This window comes from Gastrolobium bilobum, unplaced genomic scaffold (genome assembly GCF_033153095.1).
Source record: "Gastrolobium bilobum isolate Gb01-03AN ecotype WA unplaced genomic scaffold, APGP_CSIRO_Gbil_v1 utg8841, whole genome shotgun sequence".
Taxonomy (NCBI): domain Eukaryota; kingdom Viridiplantae; phylum Streptophyta; class Magnoliopsida; order Fabales; family Fabaceae; genus Gastrolobium; species Gastrolobium bilobum.
In genome coordinates, this window is record NW_026896712.1 from 113747 (window position 1) to 136487 (window position 22741).

At 34.0% G+C, this 22741-nt stretch overlaps 2 protein-coding genes and 1 long non-coding RNA gene across 3 annotated transcripts; all 3 read right to left on the reverse strand.

Moving 5' to 3' along the window:
- Positions 1–2192: 2192 nt before the first annotated feature.
- Positions 2193–3878, reverse strand: LOC133301582 (protein MOS2-like). The gene is made up of 2 exons (XM_061501233.1): positions 3053–3878; positions 2193–2724 (listed from the first exon to the last, which is right to left on the reverse strand). Exons 1-2 carry the CDS (start codon positions 3812–3814, stop codon positions 2353–2355), a joined length of 1134 nt encoding a protein of 377 aa, XP_061357217.1. The 5' UTR covers positions 3815–3878; the 3' UTR covers positions 2193–2352.
- Positions 3879–5793: 1915 nt separating this feature from the next.
- LOC133301596 (uncharacterized) lies at positions 5794–7310 on the reverse strand. Its single transcript, XR_009750220.1, has 4 exons — positions 7040–7310; positions 6666–6742; positions 6502–6566; positions 5794–6071 (listed from the first exon to the last, which is right to left on the reverse strand). It is a non-coding gene; the product is annotated as an uncharacterized LOC133301596 (long non-coding RNA).
- Positions 7311–9404: 2094 nt separating this feature from the next.
- Positions 9405–9981, reverse strand: LOC133301583 (uncharacterized). Its single transcript, XM_061501235.1, has 2 exons — positions 9521–9981; positions 9405–9434 (listed from the first exon to the last, which is right to left on the reverse strand). The coding sequence occupies exons 1-2, from the start codon at positions 9979–9981 to the stop codon at positions 9428–9430; spliced, it is 468 nt and encodes a 155-aa protein (XP_061357219.1). The 3' UTR covers positions 9405–9427.
- Between the last annotated feature and the right edge of the window lie 12760 nt (positions 9982–22741).

Below are 22741 nucleotides of genomic sequence, written 5' to 3' on the forward strand. Positions count from 1 at the left end.
GAGACTAATAAGATTGTGCCACTTGGCACAATCCTGTGAGTGCCCCTAGGGAGGAGGCGTCACTCAATTGAAAAAAAATAAATGAAAGAATGTGAGTGATGCGGGGGAATGATAGCGGCACTCAGTGACGCTAGGTCCCTCTCGCGTCACTAAATGACCCTATTGGTAAATACCGTGAAACAAATATCAAATTGATAAATTAAAATATGAAATAATCCAAATTGGTCAAAGAGCCGGAAAATGACTGTATGTGGACTGATCTCGTAATTCAACCATACGAGACTGATCTACAACCTATGACTTTGACTCCATTAGTATGATACTACATCTCAAAAGCTAGAAAATCTTTTACCAAACCTTCTTACCACATTGCTTTTACCCACAATTTACAGGATACCTTCATGTCAATTTGAGGCAGATTTCTGTAGATTAGTTTACATTTCTCATTCTTTTTAAATAGTTTCATTTCTCGAATTCGTTAGGGAAATAAATACACAGTATGTTAGCGTTTAGCCCATTATTCTTAAATATAATGTTATTATCACTACTTGAAGTTAAGTCCGCAGTTCATTTTCTTTGAATGAAGTGGTATGTTTTGCGATGTGTACTTAAGCTGCAACAAATTTTTTCAAATACATGATTACAAATTTTCTTTTCTAACTTCTATATCAAATATCATGTATAGCGCTAATAGATTTCTTCTACTTAATAGATTGATGAATAACCAACATTGGGGCCAAACTAACCAGCAACAGCTAACTTTCTTTGAAAATCTCAAATTACATATTCAAATGCATTTCTTCAAATACATTTACGGTTTTCGAATAAGAAGACAGTAGAGGGTTTTTTTTTTAAATTCATTTTATAGAAAATTCAATTTTCAACAACCCTTTAACATCCATCTTTGATTTTGGCAATCTGGAGCTCTATATCAGGTAATAAAGCAGAGCTAGAGGCTGATAAAAGTGACTTGAACTATAAAGGAGTACTCAGTGGCTTGCACTCAACCAAGTCACTTCTTTCTAGTACTTGCATGTACTTGGATGGATGCATAAACATTCCTCGGAGAAGTTGTAGTTGACCTGAACGCCAAACAAAGAATGAAGAGACCCAACATCCTTAATAGCAAAACATAGTGCAGCTTGGAAGTGCCAGGAACTAGAAAAAGCTAGTATTTGACTAAAGGATTATTAGTTCACTATATATCCTAATATTTAAGCTTCAAACTATGACACTAAAGAACTTTCACAGGTTTTATATAGTAGCATTTTTTTTATTTTTTTTTTGAGTTTTTCAGCAAGATGAGAATTTATAATCAACACAGACACAAAACGAATCACATTAACCATTCAAATAACCAACCAAAATTGTCCTCATCCCTTCTTTTCACCAATTAAACGACCCTCATATAGAATTGAAGATTACAAAACGAATTAGCATAGCAACATGGCAACAAAAAATACAACATAGCATCACCAATATTCACCAATTAATATCAGTGTTGTTCCCACATGTCATCAAATCCATAGCAACAAAAAATTAGTTATCAAATCAAACTTCAACATCAGTTCATCAATCAAATACAAATTATCATAAAACATCCTTAGAAGAATATAAGGACACTCCTAATTTGAAACCCTTGACAACAGTTGGCACTCACAATTAGCAACCAAATTCAGTCAATAACCAATTCTGAGAGACAAAACAATCTTACACCATTACTCAGCACTACAAAGCTATTGGGGATACTAGATCATACCAACAGAGACAAAAGAACAACCAAGAACACATCAAAGTTGGATCCTTAATTTCAACTCAACACTGAAATCACCCACTGGACGGCACAGACACATAATATATTGCCACCGTTACAATAACAATTTTTTCCTAGACAATGAAAATGCACAACCTTTAGTAAACTCTATGAACCACATACTCCCACAACACTTCAACACAGGATAACCAACATCCTTTTCATATTTCATTACGTCACATCATCTAATGGAGGCCACATTTGTAATGCAGCCCTGAAAAGCAACACTCAAAAATAAAATCTTCAAAAATAAAATAGATTGTTCAAAAGTGAAAATAGATTAACGATATATAACCAAAAAATGAAAATAGATTGTTCAAACAATATATAAAAACCACCACTCAAAAATAAAAGCTTCAATCTGAAATAGATTATCATGTCCACCATCAACAAACTGCAAAGTTCCCAAGCAACACATACAATTTTATCCTTAAATCATATCCAGGTGTTAAAGAAACAAACATTTGAAATTCCCAAGATGCATACTTGTAAGTAAATTTGTTTCTCCATGTGGGAGTCCTGCAATGCATAGAATATAATCAATATCCCAAGAAGCTCGGGTCCCCTACATACTCTGCAATCTGTTCGAGTTTCACATTGAGCAGCTCATGTGTATCAGCATCCCTAACAATGCCAAGTTCCAGGTCCAAATCCTTCTCAACCAGACTCCCAAAGGCACCTTTATGCTTACCATACAATACCAGAACATATCCCCCACATGGCGGGATAACCGTCTCGAGAACATCTCGAGACACCCCTTGAACGACCTCCTTGGTCTCATCCATAGATACATCACAAGTAGTAGGCCCAACAACATCAAGAATCTCCCCCTTCTTCAAATACAAGCGCCCCCCTTTAAAATCTCTGCTAATCACCCTAACCCGAATGTGACTTGCTATGAAGCACCGACACTTTAAAGACCTTGACGTGTCGTGTCCGACACTTTCCAACACTCTCCGACACTCCAACACGCATTGTAGAAACTCAAAAAATGGTTCAAAGATTGTATTGCATTGCATTTTTAGTTCCAACTAATAGATTCGTTAGATTACGATTATAATTTTATTGAGTTTAATATAAATATTTGAGATATTTTATGTTTCTTTGCAAAATTGATAGTATTATAAGTTTAACTTTTTTTTTTTTGTTAAATTATTGAATATTAAATATAATATACATTACATAAATAAAAATCATTTAATATTACAACGTGTCCTAACGTGTCGAAATCTAACCGTTTTTAGAATTAACGTATCGGAATGTCGTATCGTGTCGTGTCACGTGTTCCATGTCGGTATCGGTGCTACATAGGTGACTTGTGAGCCAAAAAACCTCCTTCTTCTCAATCTCTTGCTTGTCACTATCCCCATTAAGATCCACTCTCTTCTCTTCAACCTCAAAATCAACCCCATTAACATCCCTTGTGTGGATCTTCAAGTCCTTCAATTCGTTCAAGCACTTGTCTTCTTGTACTGAACCCAATTCAGCATCATGATTAGTCGCAACCATTCTAACAAAACCCAAGCCTTCCTTGGTGGTTCTTCTCTCGAACTGCACAACCTTCACATCCTCCTTCGCATTCTTCCCTATCCCCATCCCTGGGGACCACCCGTAACCGGCGAGCAGAGCCGCTCCGAAACCCTCCACAGGGACATCCTTAAACTCGTCGAACCCCTGATCGTCCGGCAGCCTCTTCAAATCGTCCTTCAGCTTCTGCAGCGATGCCGCCTCTGCCCGAACGCGACGGAGGTTGAGACCGTACGCCAAATCGGAACCGGATTCGGCGGAGGAGGAGGTGTCGTGCTCGAATGCGAGGTTGTTCATTTTGTTGACGAGAATCCATTCGTTTTGGATTGGGGGGATAATAAGGGTTTTAGTTGTTGGAGATTTAGATTTCGAAGGGTCGAATTCTGTGAAGAACTGTTTCGAGGTGTTGTTGTCTTCTTCGTTGGTGGAGTTCGGTTTTGATTTTGAGGTGGGGACGGAGAAGAACAGCTTCATGATTTTCTTGTTTTGTTTCCAAAATTAAACGAGTTAGTCTTAAACTGAGGGTGTACGATGTTTTGTCCCTTGACACGCAGGTTGTATGGAATACTGGGCTGACTCACATTCCCCTGATTCCTGGAGCCAACGGGGTCTAATCATTCGGGCTAAGTTATGCACGAGCGATACTCAAAATTATTCGGAGTAGTACGTTTAAAAGGATACAAGTTGTATTCTCTTAGGGGATGTTTGATTGAGAAGAAATTTTTTGAATACTAGGGAAATGTAATTGATAGGGAAATGATTAGAAAGCGAATTTGATAGGGAAATGTAAAAAAAGTTGTTTGGTTGAATAAAATTTTGCTAGGAAAATTATATAAAATTCTTGAATGTGTGTTTGGTTGAAAATAAAATATTGATAGGTAAATTTAGTAAAATTACAAAATAACCCTTTTAGAAACCGCTGTCATTCATGCTTTTCTGCAACCCAAGACCCGTAGATGAGACGCAGGTTCAATTCTAAAACTTTATTATGTTTTGGAATATGTAAGTTGGACATCAAAATCTCAATTCTGAGTACTTTGCGTAGTTCATCTTCCATATTAAAAGCACGCTGGATTGTTGATTGAAAATTTTATCGAATTTTGTTAGTTCAAGAAGTCCATTATCATAGAATCGAGGAATTGAAGCAAAACTTGGTTTGGGTTGAACCTGGAAAGCATGATGGTAAGCAAAACCAGGAAAATTTAGTGGGTAGGCTCTCAATCCCGGGTGTGAAGGTAGAAGGGAAATTTGAGGAACAAGGTTGAAGATTTTGCAAACTTTGCCTTCTTCACCTGAACCTTCTGTACCTTTCTGCAAACTTTGTCATCGTTGTCTAATTTAACACCCCGTTCTAGAACCGGTTTGTTAACATCGCATTATGATATTAAGCGCAGTTACAATCACATGGGTTCAATTAAAATCCGGATAAATTTTTCATTTTAAAACATACCGAATTTATAATACCCAATTCCGTGATCATAACCGTATTACCTTACGGAATCATATCAATTAAGCTTAACATCATGTTCTTATTCCATTTTTAAACCATTAATTTACTTCCTATTTATTTCACAACTTCTACTATATTGTAGATCTCTTCATTAGATATGCGTGGCTTCAAACCGCGCTCAAATCGGAGTACCGTAGCCCAAGTTAGGACAATTTGAAGCAACACAAGAGAGTGTTGGTCACAGGCCCCGCGCGCTTCAGCGCGCTACCGGGCGCTCAAGCGCGCGCTATCGGGCGCTAAAGCCTCCATATGGGCGCTTAAGCGCACGGAGGCAGTAAGCATCAGGCATTCCAGTGTGGATGGGCGCTTAAGCGCGCAACAGGGCGCTCAGGCACGCTATCCTGGGCGCTCAAGCTCCCACGGGGACGTTTTAGCGCGCAGAGACAGAAGTATCTCCTCCTACAGTGGCTAAGGGCGCTTAAGCGCGGACCAGGGCGCTCAAGCGCGCAACCCTGGGCGCTTCAACCCCACCCTGGGCGCTAAAACACGAGGGGGCAGTAAGCCTCCCAACTTTTTGCAGCAAAGGGCGCTTAAGCGCACGCCAGGGCGCTCCAGCGCGCAATCCTGGGCGCTTAAGCCCCCACTTGGGCGCTCCAGCGCGAGGAGGCAGAATGCATTGGCACTCGCAGGGGCAGCAAGGCGCTTGGGCGCGCTCCTGGGCGCTTAAGCGCGCTGCCAGGGAATTCCAATTCCCTGATTTCTCAAGTCCAAGCCTTGGGGAAAATGCATCCCCATTACAAACCCCAATTGTCCATGCCCCAAAACTAAATCCTAGCACTCATCCAACCTCTCCTCATGAGATTTAGCTAGAATTTGGGCAGCATGACCTTTGTTTTCTCATCGTTTACCAGTTTAAACAAAAGGGTACCTAATTGATTTTCAGCCCAACCAATTCAACAACTCAATACATAACAAGCATGCATATATTGAATTTCAAGTAGGCATCATTTACATTACATATCCTTTACAAATCATAGAACTTAGCTTACAAAACACTATGATCATTCCCTTGGCTCCCATCAACAAAAGGTGTAACCAAAGGCATGAGCATAGGCTAAGTTCATCCAATGAATCAAGATATACAAATGACCATGGGCTTTCAAAATAAAATCCTATACATGTCAACTACAAAAGGCATGCATAAACTCAAAAGAAATGCCACATTTCATGCATAATCCAGATATGGCCACTTGCCACCAGAGGCTCCTGCAGCATCCTTACCTGAAAGGGGGTCCCCACAACACGGGGTGAGATATACGAATATATCCAGTAAACCAGGGGTCCTTGGAGCATCTCTCCACCCCACAGTTCCATACCAGTGTAATAGCAATAACAATAATAATGCAGTAAATACATATCTATGCAAAGTGCAATACATCTCCAGGAGAAATCCCTCGAGCTCTCAAGCTGTCCTAAGGAAACTCAGATGCAAATAGTCCTACTGGCCAGCTAACTACCAAGTATGATTTACGCATCGTCATGCAACATACCACATAGGGAAACACCATCCTATGCCACACCAAATGCATACACATACGTATAACAAAGCATTACACTATTTCATTGCATTTATATACACTATAATCACCACTACCCTTTCAGGGCTTGGTGGAACAATCAAGGGAATTACACCCAAGGTCCGAAGGCTTACCTCAATGCTTCAGTCGACCTTTGTTCTTCACCAATGTCAACAATACTCTACTCCAAAACCAACACCTACACATGGTGTAATGCAATCAACACATTGCATCCAAGAGTATTTCACAATCAACCATCAACTACTCAATTCAAAACACAACACAAGTATGAGCTTACCAATTCCAATGAGCTACTCAAGCTCCGTAGCTTGTTCAAGCGGTTGATCACTCACGGTTGGTCCAAATGTCTCAATCCTAGACATCACAAGGATCCAATCAATCATTCAACTCACTAATTGTTCAACATGCTAGAATACTAACCAATCCAAGCATGAATTTTCCAATATTATGAACAATTATCAAATGACTATCTAGGCTCATTTCCACCGATTAAATGTCGTTCCTAGCATTTTTCCCAACATGCTCTAAACTCCATTCTTCCTAGAACATAGCTAATTCAACTACATTTCATAAAAATCCCAATTTACTATTCACAAACCCTAACTCATGCAAATTTCAAGGAATCATGAGGTTCAAGGGTTAGAATCTTACCACCAATGGTCACACAACCAAGGATTGATGGCTCCTAAAGCTTCAATGGAGGTAGAAACTCTCAAAACCCCAATTTTCACCAAAGGGCCGAATTTTTGAGAGGTAATATCTCTCTCCACAATGCTCCCCACTCAAAACAAAGCTAGGATTATGAAAGAGGGGAAGATTTAGAGTGATTTAGGCTTTTGAATCACTCCAATCGGTTAAGATTTGCTCTCACTCTCTCTTCCTCCCTCCTTTCCCTTCTTCTTCTTTCTCCTTCTTTGTCTCTGTTCCTCGACGGGTTTCTGGGGAAAGATGGGTTCTTTTTGCATTTTATCACTTAACATAAGTTAAGTGGTAACATGTGGGTATTAGTTCGTCTATCTATTTAACTCCAATAATTACCAAACTTTACCCAAAAGTCTGAAATATTATTCTAGGAATATTACTATTTTTATTTTTATATTTTGGGTACTTTTGCTAGTACCCATTTATACCCCTTAATTTTCACTGAATACACTTTTTAACTCCAAAGTGACTCAGATTCATCTAATTAAGCCTTATACTTAATTTCACTCACTAAAACATGTTTAATTAATTAATTACACTTGATTTACTAATTAATTAAGATGGACTATTATATCTCACGTGCCAGGGTAATGTTGTAACTCTATTTTACTATTTCAATGACTTAGCCGGTATTATGTCAAATACCACCTTCCATTTAGCGTTTATGAAACAGTGAATTTGTTGATTTTTACATGCAATTGTGGAATGATAGGCAAGTGATTTTGATAGATAAAATTCATCATATCCATGAACCAAACATGGAGAATTGAGAATGCCTTCTACACTTAGCTAGGAAACTGAAAAAAACTCTTGAACCAAACACCACCTTAGTGATTTACACAGTCGTATTCTGTGTAATTCTGAAAAGTTTTTTTTTTTTTACTTTACACGTCAGCGATATGACTGAGGAGAGAGAAAAAAAAGCAACTTCTCAGTTTTACACAAACTTAAAACACCTAAAATAACACAAGCTTGTGTCATTCAAAAGAATACTTCTTTTTCCCAAATTATATACATGAAATCATTTAACTGAATGGTATCAAATTATTTGACATTGCATCTAACTTATTCGGCAAATCAATTGGCACATTAGTGAAATTTCTTTATTTAATTAATGATCATGGACGAATCTAGGTGAGAGATTACAGGGCCATGGCAATCCAAAAGGGTTGAATTTCAATTTTTACATTCAAGTTTTATCTTATTTTTTAAATATAACCGTAATCCCCTTAAAATTTTGATTTTGGCTCCCCAATCTTTGCATCCTAATTTTACACTCTACACAATGTCATATTAATTTTGTTTATCGTTTTTGAATTTGAAGTAGAAGAACAGAATTACTTTGAAAACTGCACTTTGTTAAAAAAAAAAAAAACAAAGGTTCAAAAAGCAAAGAATTGGTGCCAGCTCTGTCTATAGTTGCTTGTGGTCAAGTTCAGATGATTTTTTTTTTGTGAATTATACTAAGGGAAAAATGTTTTTGCAGTTAATGCAGATAACTTATCTGCATTTATTCCCAAAACGACGTCGTTTTGGTATTGAAATCTTAAAAAATTATAGATATAAAGACTATTATAATCCTGAAATAAATTAAAATTACAAAAACACCATGATTTCCGTCCAAAACGACGTAGTATTGGGCTTACTGCAGATAAGTTATCCGCAGTAATCGCAGAAAAAACGAACCCTTATACTAAATATAAAACGCCAGATATTAAGAAAAGTAAATATTGATTTCTAAGAGCCATATTGTGTGTGTGAAGTAGACAAGCAAAAAGAACCAAGTTAAGAAAAAGAAAAGACTTAATTTGCATTGGAAGAAAAAAATGGCAATAGCATCTAAAACAACAGTTTGTGGTTTACAACAAAATTAAGCTATTGATTTCCCAAAATCCATTATGCTTTTGATAATTATTTTTTCTTCATATTTTTTGCAATGAGGTTGATACCCATTTCAATTTTTCTGCCACATAAGCCATTGTGTAAACTTGATTGCATGCCTCTTTGAGGACATGAAGGAAAATCAAAAGAAAAATGCCTCCAAAAGCAGCAACTCTCAACACTAATCTTTCTGGTGGTGAGTTTGATATGAGATAAACACAATCCACAGTTATTAAGATCCAGCTAAACCTTTCCATCAAGGCTGTGATGGACAACAATCTCCCAGCATTTTCTCCAGAGATTTTACATATAATCCTCAAACAAAGAACCCCCACAACCAAAAATGTAGTCATTGACCAACCCCTATACCTCACTAGTTTTCCTCCCACAACCAATGCTTCTTTCCTGCATACACAAGATGCACACTCACCTGAAAATGTTGAAGACATCACTGCATCAAAACCTGTATAATAAGGTAACACAATAGAATCCAGATATAAGCTTGCATGCAAAATTCCAGACACTGTTGATGCTGCAAAGAAAACATACTTAATGTCCTTATCAGCTCCATTGTCAAAAGATAAGGCAGAAATGAGAACAAGTAGAAGAATTGCAGGACCAGTGCAAGAGAGTGGAAATATTGTGTTAATTTGAGGACCCTTTGCAAAGGCTAGGATTATAAGTGGGAGAGATATAGGACCAGATGGCAACAGGAATCTTTTTGATTGACTCAAGAAGATTCTTCCTCTTCCTAAACTCATATCCATTATCACAATAACAAGAGTCACCAAGTAAGAAGCTGTAGTGAAAAGAAGGACCAAGATATCAACAGAAGGAGGGTAATTTTCAGGGTATGTTCTGTCACAGACATAATGGTAAGGGCAATTGATTATATCCAAGGTTTCTTCCACTTGCCAACTGATGCATTTGAAAAATGTGGCATGGATTTCTTCTATGTCCCATCCAGGTTGGAATGTTGGGTTTTCTGGCAGCCATAGGAGCATATTCATTATTTGGTTGGTTGTGTGTGTAAATTAAATTAAATTTTGATCATATAAATAAGAACCTTATGGATATTGTTGTTGTTGGTTGGGATATTGAACTTGAAGTAGAACTGGATGAAGAAAGACCAACTAATCAATTTTATTTTCCACTCTAGATAATAAATTTGGTGGCATTAAAACAACCTTGTGGCTTCACTTTTTTACTTTTTGTTTGCAATTTCCTTAGCCAAATGCCTTTCATAGAGGAATTCAGTTCCTGTCTGAAGCATGGTGAGTTGTTGAAAGGAAGCAAATTTTCCAAAGGATGTTGTTGGATTTTTAAGTGAACAAATGGGTAGTAAGATTAAGGCAACGTGACTCCAAAGGGAAAAGGATGCTGTTTGGTGAGTGATGGTCATTGATTGATTGTATGATGTGCTGCCAAACTGAATAGTATCAGCAATGTACAAACAAAAATTGGCATACCAACAACACCTCTTATGTATGCTGTTTTAATTAATGTATGTGATAATTGTGTTTTGTTTTTTTGTTAGTTGTTGTATGAGACAATTTAGAGACCACTCGACTGAACAAGTTACTGAGATTTGGTATTTTTTACTTATCTTAGAAATGTATATTATTACACAATCAGTTCCCAAGAACTAGAAGATCATTACGAGACGAATCCTATGTCTACTAGTGTGTCAATTAATACATTCATATTGGCATAGATATTTTTAAATTTAGTTATCTATGAAAACAAATTAAAAGAGAATATATTTGAAATTGAATATGAGAATATGCCTTGTTTAGGTTGAAAAAAGATTTAAATTTTATTTTATTTTTAAAAAAAGAGAAGGTTAAGAAGGACATTCTTCAAGAAACACCAGAATAAGAAATTATGCATATATTAAATAAGAGGATTCATATTTAATAAATAGGAGTGAATTAAAAAGAAGAAACTGACGTTAACATTAATACGTTTTTCACTTAGGAGAGTATGTTTATGATATTGCACTGGATAACACATAAAAAGTAGGTGAGATCTACCAAGGTGAAAAGAGTGAGAAAAAAAAATGGATATTATCCTTTTTCTGTGTGTGCATGAGAAAAAAATATTCTATGCTAACATGAGAAACATATTTTTCTTTTATTTATGGGAAATCATTTTCTCATGTAATAGGAGATAATTTTCTCATGTTATGAGACATCGAAAATCGTGTTGACCTTTTTGTTTTTTCTTCTTTTTTAATAAGTGGTGGGCCCCACCACTTATTGTATCTACGACATGAGAAATGATATCTCATGTGACATGAGAAAAAAGAAACTCTTATAGGGTTTTATTTTTCTTATGTTGCATGAGACAAGTTGTCTCATGCAACACACAAAAAGTAGGTGGGGCCCACTTTTTTATTTTCTTCTCTTCCTTTTTAGTGGGTCCCATTCATTTTTTGTGTGTTGCATGAGACAAGTTGTCTCATGCAACATAAGAAAAATAAAACCCTTAATTATAAACATAGCCCATTTTATTAGGCCTACTTTGACAATGGCGGGCCCATTTTCTAGACAACGTAGCCTTGTTGATCCTATGCAAGATTCCACATTATAGGTCCACTTCATATGTCAATAGCCCGTTAGAGGAAAGATTCATTAATAATCCAACATCAAATACATAGCCAGTTGTAGCCTTAACTCTGCTAGCTGCCTAGCTCGTTCCACTTTTCTCTTCAATTACCCAAGTTTTATGGGTTTTTATTCATGTGCTATATATAATTCCGAATGAATGCTGTCATATGTGATTTCACATGATAAAATCATGTAAAAGGTTCTTAACTGTTGATAGATAAATCAATGGTTATCTTTTTCTCACACTATATTTTAATATTTTTTTTCTTTTTTATCTATTATTATTATTGATTTATTTACCAATGATTAAGAACCTTTCACCTGACTTGATCACGTGAAATTATACGTGGAAGAATCATGTTGTAATTTGTCGATGAATTGCCAATAAATTTATGCTGATTGAGTTGTTGTATCCTACATGAGAGAACTGTGAAAAATGAAAGTAGTATTCCTCCCTTATGTTATATAAATGAACAGAAAATCATAGTCTATTATTTACAAGATGTTCTTAAATTTATTTCATGTTGCAGCCTCTTTGAATTGTTGCTCTCTTATGCCAACGTGTTGTTCGCATGAAGCACATGCTTCATGGATATTTTGATCGATTCGGCAACATTATTCTTCTTTATAAAGCACGTTCAGCGTATATATGGCTCTGATTATGAGGCATATATACTTACCTATTATAGAACTTGATTTTTGCATAAAAAATTATATCTGCGAATAATTTTGTCCATTTATAACTTTTTTATGATTATTTATATACAAACTTTTTACTTTTACACTTCACCTTTACAATATTTCAAGCACTTTTGAGCAAAAGATCATTCGTTTTCCATTAAGCTTTTCCTCAACAATAAAAGGCAATAAGAAAACAACTACGCTAGTTGGTATTCCTTTCAAATGTGTACAAGACTATAGTTATCATGAGCAACAGAAGGCACCAGGAAAAAAAAAAAAACTAGTTGATGTTCCTTTTGTATACGTGTATCCAGTTGTTATTTTAATTTTTAAGTTATATTATTTTGATAATATCTTTTATAAAATGTATTACTTTAGTCTTTCACTCAGGAGAATTAGATTAGAATATTAAAGTCATTCGGCTTTCGGCTTGACGATTATTCACTAGATAATAATATTTATCTAATTCTTTGAATCGCTATCAGGTTCTAACACAAATCAAAAAAATATATAATATAGGCTGGTTTAGAATTAAAAAAAAGGGAAAAGTTCACCAATGCCCCTATGATTTACTGCAGAATCACTTATGCCCCCGTGGTTTTTTTTCGATCACATATGTCCCTGTGCTTTGTAAAAACTAAGAAACCACAGGGGCATATGTGATAATACCTTTTTACAAACCACAGGGGTATAAGTGATTCTGGAGTAAACCACAGGGGCATTGGTGAACTTTTTCCTAAAAAAAATTATGTTGTTTTAAAATATTAATTTATAGATGACTTGAATTTTGAATTATGTAACCGTTTGGCATTAATGGTGCACAATTGTCCCTTGTTTATGATTTTGTAACCACCACACTGATGGAACATTACTCCCTCGTTCATGCTTGTAGTTTTATATATTGATGATGCTTGTATTAGAAATGGTTGATGAATGAGAATTAGAATTCTATCTCTTTATCTCCTTCATTTCTCTTTGTCTTCTCTACTCCTTTTTTTCTTGTCTCTTATTTCTCCCACTTGCCTTGTAACATGTATCTATCTCATTCTCCATTCATTTTATAACATGTTACCAGCATGGATAGTTATGAGAATTTGCAATAGCATAGTCTTTTACAAAAATCACAATCTATTGCAACACTGTTTTTGAAAACCCTCTTTAGAGAAAATAAATTAATAAAAAAGAAACAACCACTTGCCTCTAATGCATCCACCCCCTAGGTTAAAAGGTTTTCACAAAAGTAATTTTTTGTCTATGAGGTTGGTATTTGGTAGATATTAATTTATGTGGTGTTTTATCAATTTCTAATTCTTCTTTTTCTACCAATTCACCTTTTTTCATTTTTGTTTATACACCTGAAAAGCTGTTGGTATTTGAAAACATATATCATCATGTTCCTGAAGTAGAAGTGAAAAAATGATATTTGATGTGTGACAATATATATAATCTTGCTCCTTAAGTAGTAGTGAGTGTTTAAAAATCCTTATTGGGTATTTGACAGCCTATATCCTTCTGTCCCTGAAGTAACAACATTATGGCAAATATCGAAAAGCCCAAATTCCACATTCTAGAAGTGAGTGGGAACAATTATCTGTCCTAGTGCCTGAACATAGAAATGCACCTTTAAGGGTAAGGCTTTGCTACCGCGATTATCGAAATTGATGCTTCGAATGAAAAAGATAAGGCAAACGCACTAATTTTTATTCGCCGCCAGAATATCATTATCTTAGATCTGCTGATTTAAATGCCAACTCTAAAAAAACTCCAGCCATTTTGAAGGCTATGAGTGCAGACAACATATAACCCTTAAAGGATAATAGAATATCTTACCTTGGGTCAAAGCATGACAAAGAAAAGATGACTAATGAAATGAATGTGGTTAGTTAAAATAAAAGCAAGAATGATGAATCTCACGCCATAAAAATAAGCCTACAACCATAACCATAGCTGAGGAAAATAATATCTTTGTTTGTTTATTATTGCTCTTGAAGTAGCGTTTATATTTTGAAACATTGGTTAATATGTTGTCAAATAATATCTTTGTTGATTACTGTCACCTCATGAAAACGACAAGTGTTGGTTATTGCTCTTAAAGTAGCAAATACATATTTAGATTATGTTTCTTATTATTTTACTTTATATTGATTTAATTCATTTCTCGATTATTTTATGATTTTTTCTTCACGTTGTTTCAAGTACAAATATTTATTATTATTATTTTATTGGCTAATATATTTTTGTCTTAAGTTTGTTAATTTTGTTAACTTCCGGAAGAAGTTATATTATATGTATCTCGAAAGGATTGCACAAACGCATTTATTTTTCTTGGTCATTTCCTTTATGAATAATTGTGGTATAGTTATAACTTAGACCATGATTGAAAAGATCCAATAGATCTACGAAATATGTAATACCCTGGTTAAATAGTAATAATAAAATTAATAATAATAATAATAATAGTATTTATCCTTATGTGTATCATAATATTAAATACATTGGATAAAGAATGAGTCAACAACTACAAAGGATACGAATGAGTCATCGTCCCTAACCTGTCTGATAAATACAAAAGATAAGAATGAGTCAGTAATATCCTATATATTAAATACGATGGATATTTATGAATACAATGAGACAGAGACAGCAAAACCCTGTAACTAATGTCTTAGTCACAAAACTTCAGCTATAAATAGGAGCTTAACCCAACAAAACCTAATCACTTTCATATTCTCTGCACCTTTCCATTTTCATTCTCATCTTCTCTTTTTTCTTCTTATTCCTAACCCTTTTCAAATTCTGTTGTTACTATTTTTCCTCGGCAATCAATTGCGCTTCCCCTCACGAATTGCTCTTCTCCCAAGGAACCCTTCAAACACGGAGTCTGGGTAATCCTAGTCCCTAGAGATAGGATAATTTTATATGAATTTTGATAGTGTGATTCTAATCTTTAGGAAGTAATAAATTAGTTTTATATGAAATTTGTTATATGTAATCCTAATCCTTAGAGAATCCTATGATAGTTTTATTTGGAATCTATTAAGTAAATCTTGATCTTTAGGGTATCATAGGGTAATTTTATATTAAATTTGTTATATGTAATATTGATCCTTAAGGTATTATAGGTTAATTTTATATGGAATTTATTATATGTAATCCTAACCCTTAATTAATTATAGGGTAATAATATATGAATAATATTGGGAATTTTATTGGGTTTATTTTTAACCTCTAGAAAATAACAAGATTAATTATATAATTATTTTTGGGTATAATCCTAATTCTTTAATGATAATAGGTGGAGATGATGAATAATTGATAATGTGTGACATGAATTTTATTCTGATAAAATGATTCAAAAATGGATTATGTGTGATATAGATCTTACTTTGGATAAATGTTGGGTATTTGATATGAAAATTATGATACTCTTTGAGGAAATTTTCCAAATATGCGATTTATGACAAGACTGAATTTTCTTAATTATGTGTGATTATGATAAGATAATAATGGAAAGATAGCTTTTGGGATGGTATCTCCTGAAAGTGATGAATACAACCTTTAGATTTTATGCCTTCAACATTATATAATGTGATCCGTTCTTCCCAAAGTGGTGCCTGGCAACATGGTTTTTTGGGATACTAGTAATAACTTTGGGAAGAGATGTGCACACTAGGATTTGATGTTTTGATGATGGCCAAATTTGATTATACATGACTGGAAACAGGATTTCCTGGGTCACATGGGTAGACTGGCAACGGTATTTTCCGGGTCTACACTTGTTCTCTTACTAACAAGTGTACTAAATGAAATTAAATGAAACTAAATGAAACTAAATAAGATTAAATGAGATATTTAAATTATTGCTTGAGTTGATTATGATGAGTATTTGAATTATGATATCATGATTGATGCTTGAGCCAATTATGTTAATTGATTGAATTATGATTATCATTAATAAAATATCGTGATTGATGCATGAGCTGATTATGCTAATTGATTGAATTATGGTTATCCTTAATGAAATATTGCCGCGACTTCAATAATTGCACCAGTCGTGCAAGTAATATATTGAAAAGGAGTGGGGTTTTCGTTCCCATGAGGATTGATGTACCAAGCACTAACTTATCTACGCAACCAAAGTTGGATCGATCCATGTGTCAATAAATATTTAGATTATTGTTCACTAAATGGTTGTACCTAATTTTTTGCTTTAAGTCTTTCTAACTTAAACATTGCTTTAATACTCTAATTCAACTCAGTTGTCCAACAAAATAAGAAAAAATCATTCACATAAGTCAATAATTCAAAGTCCATGTTTTTTAGCCAAATAACTCTGAGTTTTCATGCTTTTGACTATATATAAGAGTGATTTTAGTCCTTAAAAAATGATAAACTATGAGTTTTTCAAATATCCAAATAGATTATTGAATTGATTATGATGCTTGGTGGAGTTATGGTTATTCTTACTGTGTTTTGCATTAGGATTACTAGCCTCTTGCTAACTGTTTGTGTTTGTGATTGTGTGTTGTGATGATCCTTTGCAGGAGTAGAGACCCTCAGTGAAGCAGATTTTTGAAGGTTAGGGCTAGCAGTGGGCAGTGAAGATAACATCTCGGACATTTCAAGCTAGGCTTAAGATTTAATAAATGTATAAGATATATTTCAGTTAATCTTAGACTCTGGATTTACATTTTAAAGTTTTAAATGTTTACATTGAATATATTTTGGTATAAGAGTATGATAAAGTTAGCTTTGTACTTATCCCTGTTACATGTGCGACAGTAACATTTCCTGAAATTGGTTTTAGATTAGCTTCAGCAATATTTATAAGATCCTCATAAATAATTAAATGTACATTTTGACAAATTTTGTTATTATAATAATATTTTAAAATTGTTACAAATTTAGGGATGTTACAAAATTATTTGAAATAAAATATTGAGAGAAAATATTCTCTACATTTTTGTCTCTCGAATATACTCCAGAGGTAGTTATAAGAAGAACAAAGACTTATAAAGTTAAACCAATGAGTTAAACTAATTTTACCTGAAGTGAATGTTTCAAACTATAATTTTAGACATGATAAGAATTATGGTCAAAAACAATAATTATTGATAGCGCTAAGAAAAGTGCCACAAACTTGATTAAATGCTCCCAAAGAGCTTAGATTATGTTACCTTGAAGAAAAAAATCAAGGAATAAATTAAGGCCTCCTAGTAGGAGCATGCCAATATTATAATATTTTTTATAATGACCTTAAGGCCACATATTTAATGACAAAAGATTCTACAATATTTGAGAAAATATTTTATGGTATTGTGCCTCAAGTTTGCTCCAGCAATAGCAATATTGAGAGTGTGGCTTTAAAAAATATATATTTTAAGTTAATATCATGTCTTTCATTATTGTACAAACTTTTTGATGACAAATCGTTAACCAAGACCAATTGGTTATATGCCATTCCCTGAAGTGAATGCAACACCGTTACATAATCGTAACATAGTTGTGGTTATAATTACTACCGTGGACATTTTCCTAACCATATTTGGTATTGTGGTGGCTCTAGAAGAGTTAGCTATTTATTTAGCAAATCAATTTAATTAATTATTATTTTCTTCCATCGTTATGGGAAGAAAAAGGTGAAAGGTCAAAAATCATAAGAAATTTGATGAAACATTGTCTATCTAGTTATACGCCTCAATCATTATCAACTTAAAGTTCAAACGATAATTCATTTGTAGAATATTGCAAATCATTAAATATATTCTTGTGCGAGTAATTGTCCTAGAAGGACATCATGCACATATAATGCCTAATGAATATAAAGTAAACAAAATATATTGTTCCTTGATTAAAGGAAATATAACCTCAAGGCGACACTCTTGAAGAGGTCAATAATAGACCACTAACTTCATATTTCTATAAAATTGACCCCATAAGTCGTCATAGTATTGGAAAGTTATGAGTCTTCATTAAACTTTAGAAATATATGGGGGAAATATGAAGTAACGTTTGTGTATATGTCATGTTTGCGCATATGTCATGTTTCTAAAATGACCATGAACCTGAAGTTTGCTAGCCTAGATGCTTTTAAGCATACTCCCCTTTTCAACTTGGACGTGGATGTGAACTTGATGTTTCCCATCTACGCATTTTGGTTGTACCATATATGTCCGTAATGCCCAGCGACTTTTAGGATCAATGTTTATCCCCACAAACTAACACAAAACTTTTTAGCGTGCTTTGTCCTCACTCACAGACTTCCTGAGAAACTTCCCATGAAATCACCCCATCCCAGAATTGCTCCAAGTCAAGCACGCTTAACTATGGAGTTCTTCCGTTATGGGCTACCGAAAAGTAGATGCATCTTGTTAGTATAAGTAGTACCTATTAATTCTTATAAGCCATCATCAACTGTACAGTCTCATACCTGCTCAGTCTCTGAATCCTTATCATTCTGGTGTTGATTCGATTCATTCATATACCTCTTATGCCGATATTCACAGCCCTTCTACCTTAATGTGACTGGACTCCAGGCATTGGGATTTTTGACTTGTAGTACAACTCAACCCACGTGCTAAAGGACTATCTATCGGGTTGTTGTTACAATCTTTATATTATACCTCCACAATGTCCTAAAATGGGGTCTCAAAGAAGGTTGAGTATTTATATGAGCTTTTCAACTCCATATATAATCAAGTAATTGGGCACTTAATGGGCAACTTGTGCCTTCTTATTTTAATGAAGGACATTTTTCGGTATTAAGGAGAGTAAACCAGAAGCTTAATGAATCCTAAGAAATTATTTTGAAAGAAAAACCAAATGAATTCTCTTTCTTCATATGTAATTATAATTGAACTTGAAGTTTAAAAATTCATTAACTTGGAAATTTAGCAAGTCAAATGCCATATGTATTTACTGATCACGAGTGACTAAGTCCCATATTCTTACAGAGAATGCACCACATATGGTGGAGATTCCAATGGAATGAAATATGTTTGAGTCTAGTAAATGCCAGAAGTGAGAATGATTTGCAGGGGCTCAACACATAAATCCACAAAAAAGATAAACAAGTCACTCATCGTGCCTCTTGAAGAGGTTAATACCGAAGAAAGTGAACCCAGTGAAATAAGTGCAACTGTTAATTACAATAATCTTGGGAACGCGAAACGGCCAAATCTGGGTGTCATGGGAAACGAAAAAGTTGATGTTGATGTATACATTAAACTATATTGATACGTGAAAAAATATGATAAATTATATTTGTCTTCGATGACTCATTTTCCTCCTAAGTAGCTCTTGTTGCCTCAAAAGATAATTTAGATCCAAAGCCTAAAATTATTCAAGAATGCCATAAGCATTTAGACGAGAATGAATGAAAGGAGGCAATTAAGGAAAAATAAGAGTTTTTCGCAAAGATCTGACATTAATTACGTTGTATCTTATCCTCCCGTAATTGATTATATTATGTTCCATTACTTGATTAGTGTGGCAACTAAGATGTATCTTGTGATGCATTTAATGGACGTCGTGACTGTAAAGTCATTTGACTGTAACATTTATATGAAAATCCCAAAAGGATTCCCTAAATCCCATATAAGAAATAATTAAAAATGCAGCATGTTTAGCATTAAGCTGCAAGGATCATTGTATGGTCTCATACAAATTATTGTCTTTGCTTGCAAATCGAGTATCTTCCGAAAAGATTATTTTATTTCACCAATGTAACTATATAAGTTCCATAATGATGGTCTGGTCACTATTAGTGAATATAGATCCATTTAGACCAAACGAAACTAACAAGAAAGGATTAGGACTTGAAGATCTTAATCTTAAGCATCATAGGAGCACTATTATACTTTGCAAATTGCAACGAACATGATATTGCATTTACAGTAAAAATTCTAACTAGACATAGTGTTGCCCTTTAAGACATTGGAATGACGTTAATCATATTTTGGTTATCTTCAAGGATCTATCCATGATATGGAGATTTACATTGGTGGAATATTTTGATGTTGATTACATGTCTAATAATCACAGATTAGATATGACATCTCTTTATGGAAGCACTGCAAAGTAATGAAAGGCTATAAAAGCCAAGCCTAGTTGCTACTTCCTTAAATCATTACGAGCGCATTGCATTATATCTCAAGAATGTATTTTAATGTTTCATGTGGCTTACCCATAATTGATAATATCCCTGCCTTCCTCTTTGAGGATAATATGTAGCTTGCATTGCACATATAAATGATGTATATGTTAAGACTGACAATACTTCATTTTTCACAAAAATTCTTTTATAGGCATGTAACTCGAGATAGAGGTGTAATTAATATCCCTTAAGTTCTCTCTTGTGACAATTTTCACTAAATCCCTCACCTACTCCCAAATTTGAGAAATTGGAATATGAAATAGGTATGCGCAAACTTAGTGAAGGATGGAGCCCTGCAGATTTATTATTGTACTCTTTTTTCCTTTGCCAAGTTTTTTTCCCAAAGGGTCTTTTTTTTTTTACTTGGCCAGAGATTTTTAATGAGGCAGTTTGTGTAATTTTTTGGTAGTTTATGTCATGTACTTTTTTTCCTTCGCTATTTTTTTTTCTATTTGATTTTCTAGATGGGTTTTAACGAGGCATGAGCTGAGCACTATTGTAAATGGATTACTAGTCCTATTGAATGAATATTACTATAATTTATTATGATAAGAGATTACAAGATAACTGTTATAGAGAATTGTAATGTTGTTCCACTTTCGTAGCCCCAGGAGTAGCTCTACGGCTCAATTGAGGGGAAGTTATACACACTGCTATCTTTTTTCCTTTACTGAGTTTTTATCCCATTGGATTTTTCTTCGAAAGGCTTTTAATGAGGCAATCTATATTAACATATAAAATGTGGTATGTTAATTATGAATATTGTACTTTTTCCTTCACTAAATTTTTTTATCCATTGGGCTTTTCTTAACAAGGTTTTAACGAGGTATATCCATAGTATATAGTCATCCAAGGGGGAAGTGTTGTGACTTTATGGATGACTTGAATTTTAATTATGTAATTGTTTGACACACATGATGCAATTGTCCCTCATTTATGATTTCATGAATCATAACCACTACACTAATGAAGCATTACTCCCTCATTCATGTTTGTGGTTTTATATATTGACGTTTCTTGTACGCTAAATGGTTGCTAAATGAGAATTAGAATTCTACCTTTTTATCTCATTCATCTCTCCTTGTCTTCTCTACTCCTTTTTTTCTTCTTTCTTATTTCTCTCACTTGTCTTGTAACATGTATCTCTCTTCTTTCGCCCTCTTCATTTCATATCATATGCCTAATTTTTAGTTATTAATTCTTTTTTATATATAATGACCCACATAACTAATAATAAATTATAATCATTAGAGATAAGTGAGATCAACAACTAAGATCATATATAATACTTGCATAAGTGAAGTATAAAATAATTACTTTATAAAAAGTTTCTTTAAAAAATTAAATATTTTTTTAAACATCAAATAAATTAATTGAAACCCACTTTAAAAATAGTATAGGAACAAGAATTGACATATTGTCCTTGCTTGTAATAAAACTAATAAATAACTACTAGCTTGACAAGCAATTCAGAAAATTAGATTCTGATGAAATGGAGACATTGTCATATCGGTCTCTACTTTCTGCTTAAAGCCATTTGTACAATTACTATATGGGTTTTATGAATATTATGTTATACGGCACAATTAAAATAATTTTTCTATTGACTCAAAAATATGTGAGGCCCATTTTCTTTTCTTTTTTCCATAGGACCCACGGATTATTTGTCTATGACATGACATGTCTTGTATGATATAACATGATACTCATAAAACCCTTATTATATACCAAACTCTTGGTTCTAAAACTGGAAGCAAATTAACTATAAGTATTAAGAGTCAAGAGAAGCTAATTCTGGTGTCACTTGATGATAATAAATAAAATGTTATTCCATTACTTTATTCTAGTGACCCAACCAGAAAATCTCAGTGATATAAAGCAAAAGGAACCAATGATTAAAATATAGAAACTTGACCCTAAAAAATATTGATGTGAATGTGGTGTTACTTTGCATAAATATGGATATGATATGTCTTCGGGATATGCTATTTGGGCTTGGATGAGTTGGACCCATTGTCCATGGAGTCCATTCACTAAGGGGGCGTTTGGTTGAGGAAATTTTTTTGAAATAGTAGGAAAATGTAATAGATAGAGAAATGATTGGAAAGATAGATAAAATGAGATAGGTAGAAAAATGTAAAAAAAAATTGTTTGGTGTAGAAAAACTTTACTGAAAAAATTAGGTAACTTTATGAAATCAACAGTGCATTAAAAGTCAGATAATCGGTTTTCCGAAAAATCTCACCTTCGAATTGGGTTTCTAAACAGTGCGGATATCTATGTTTCTCATAAATCCAGACAAATTGGATAGATGGGTTTTTGGTG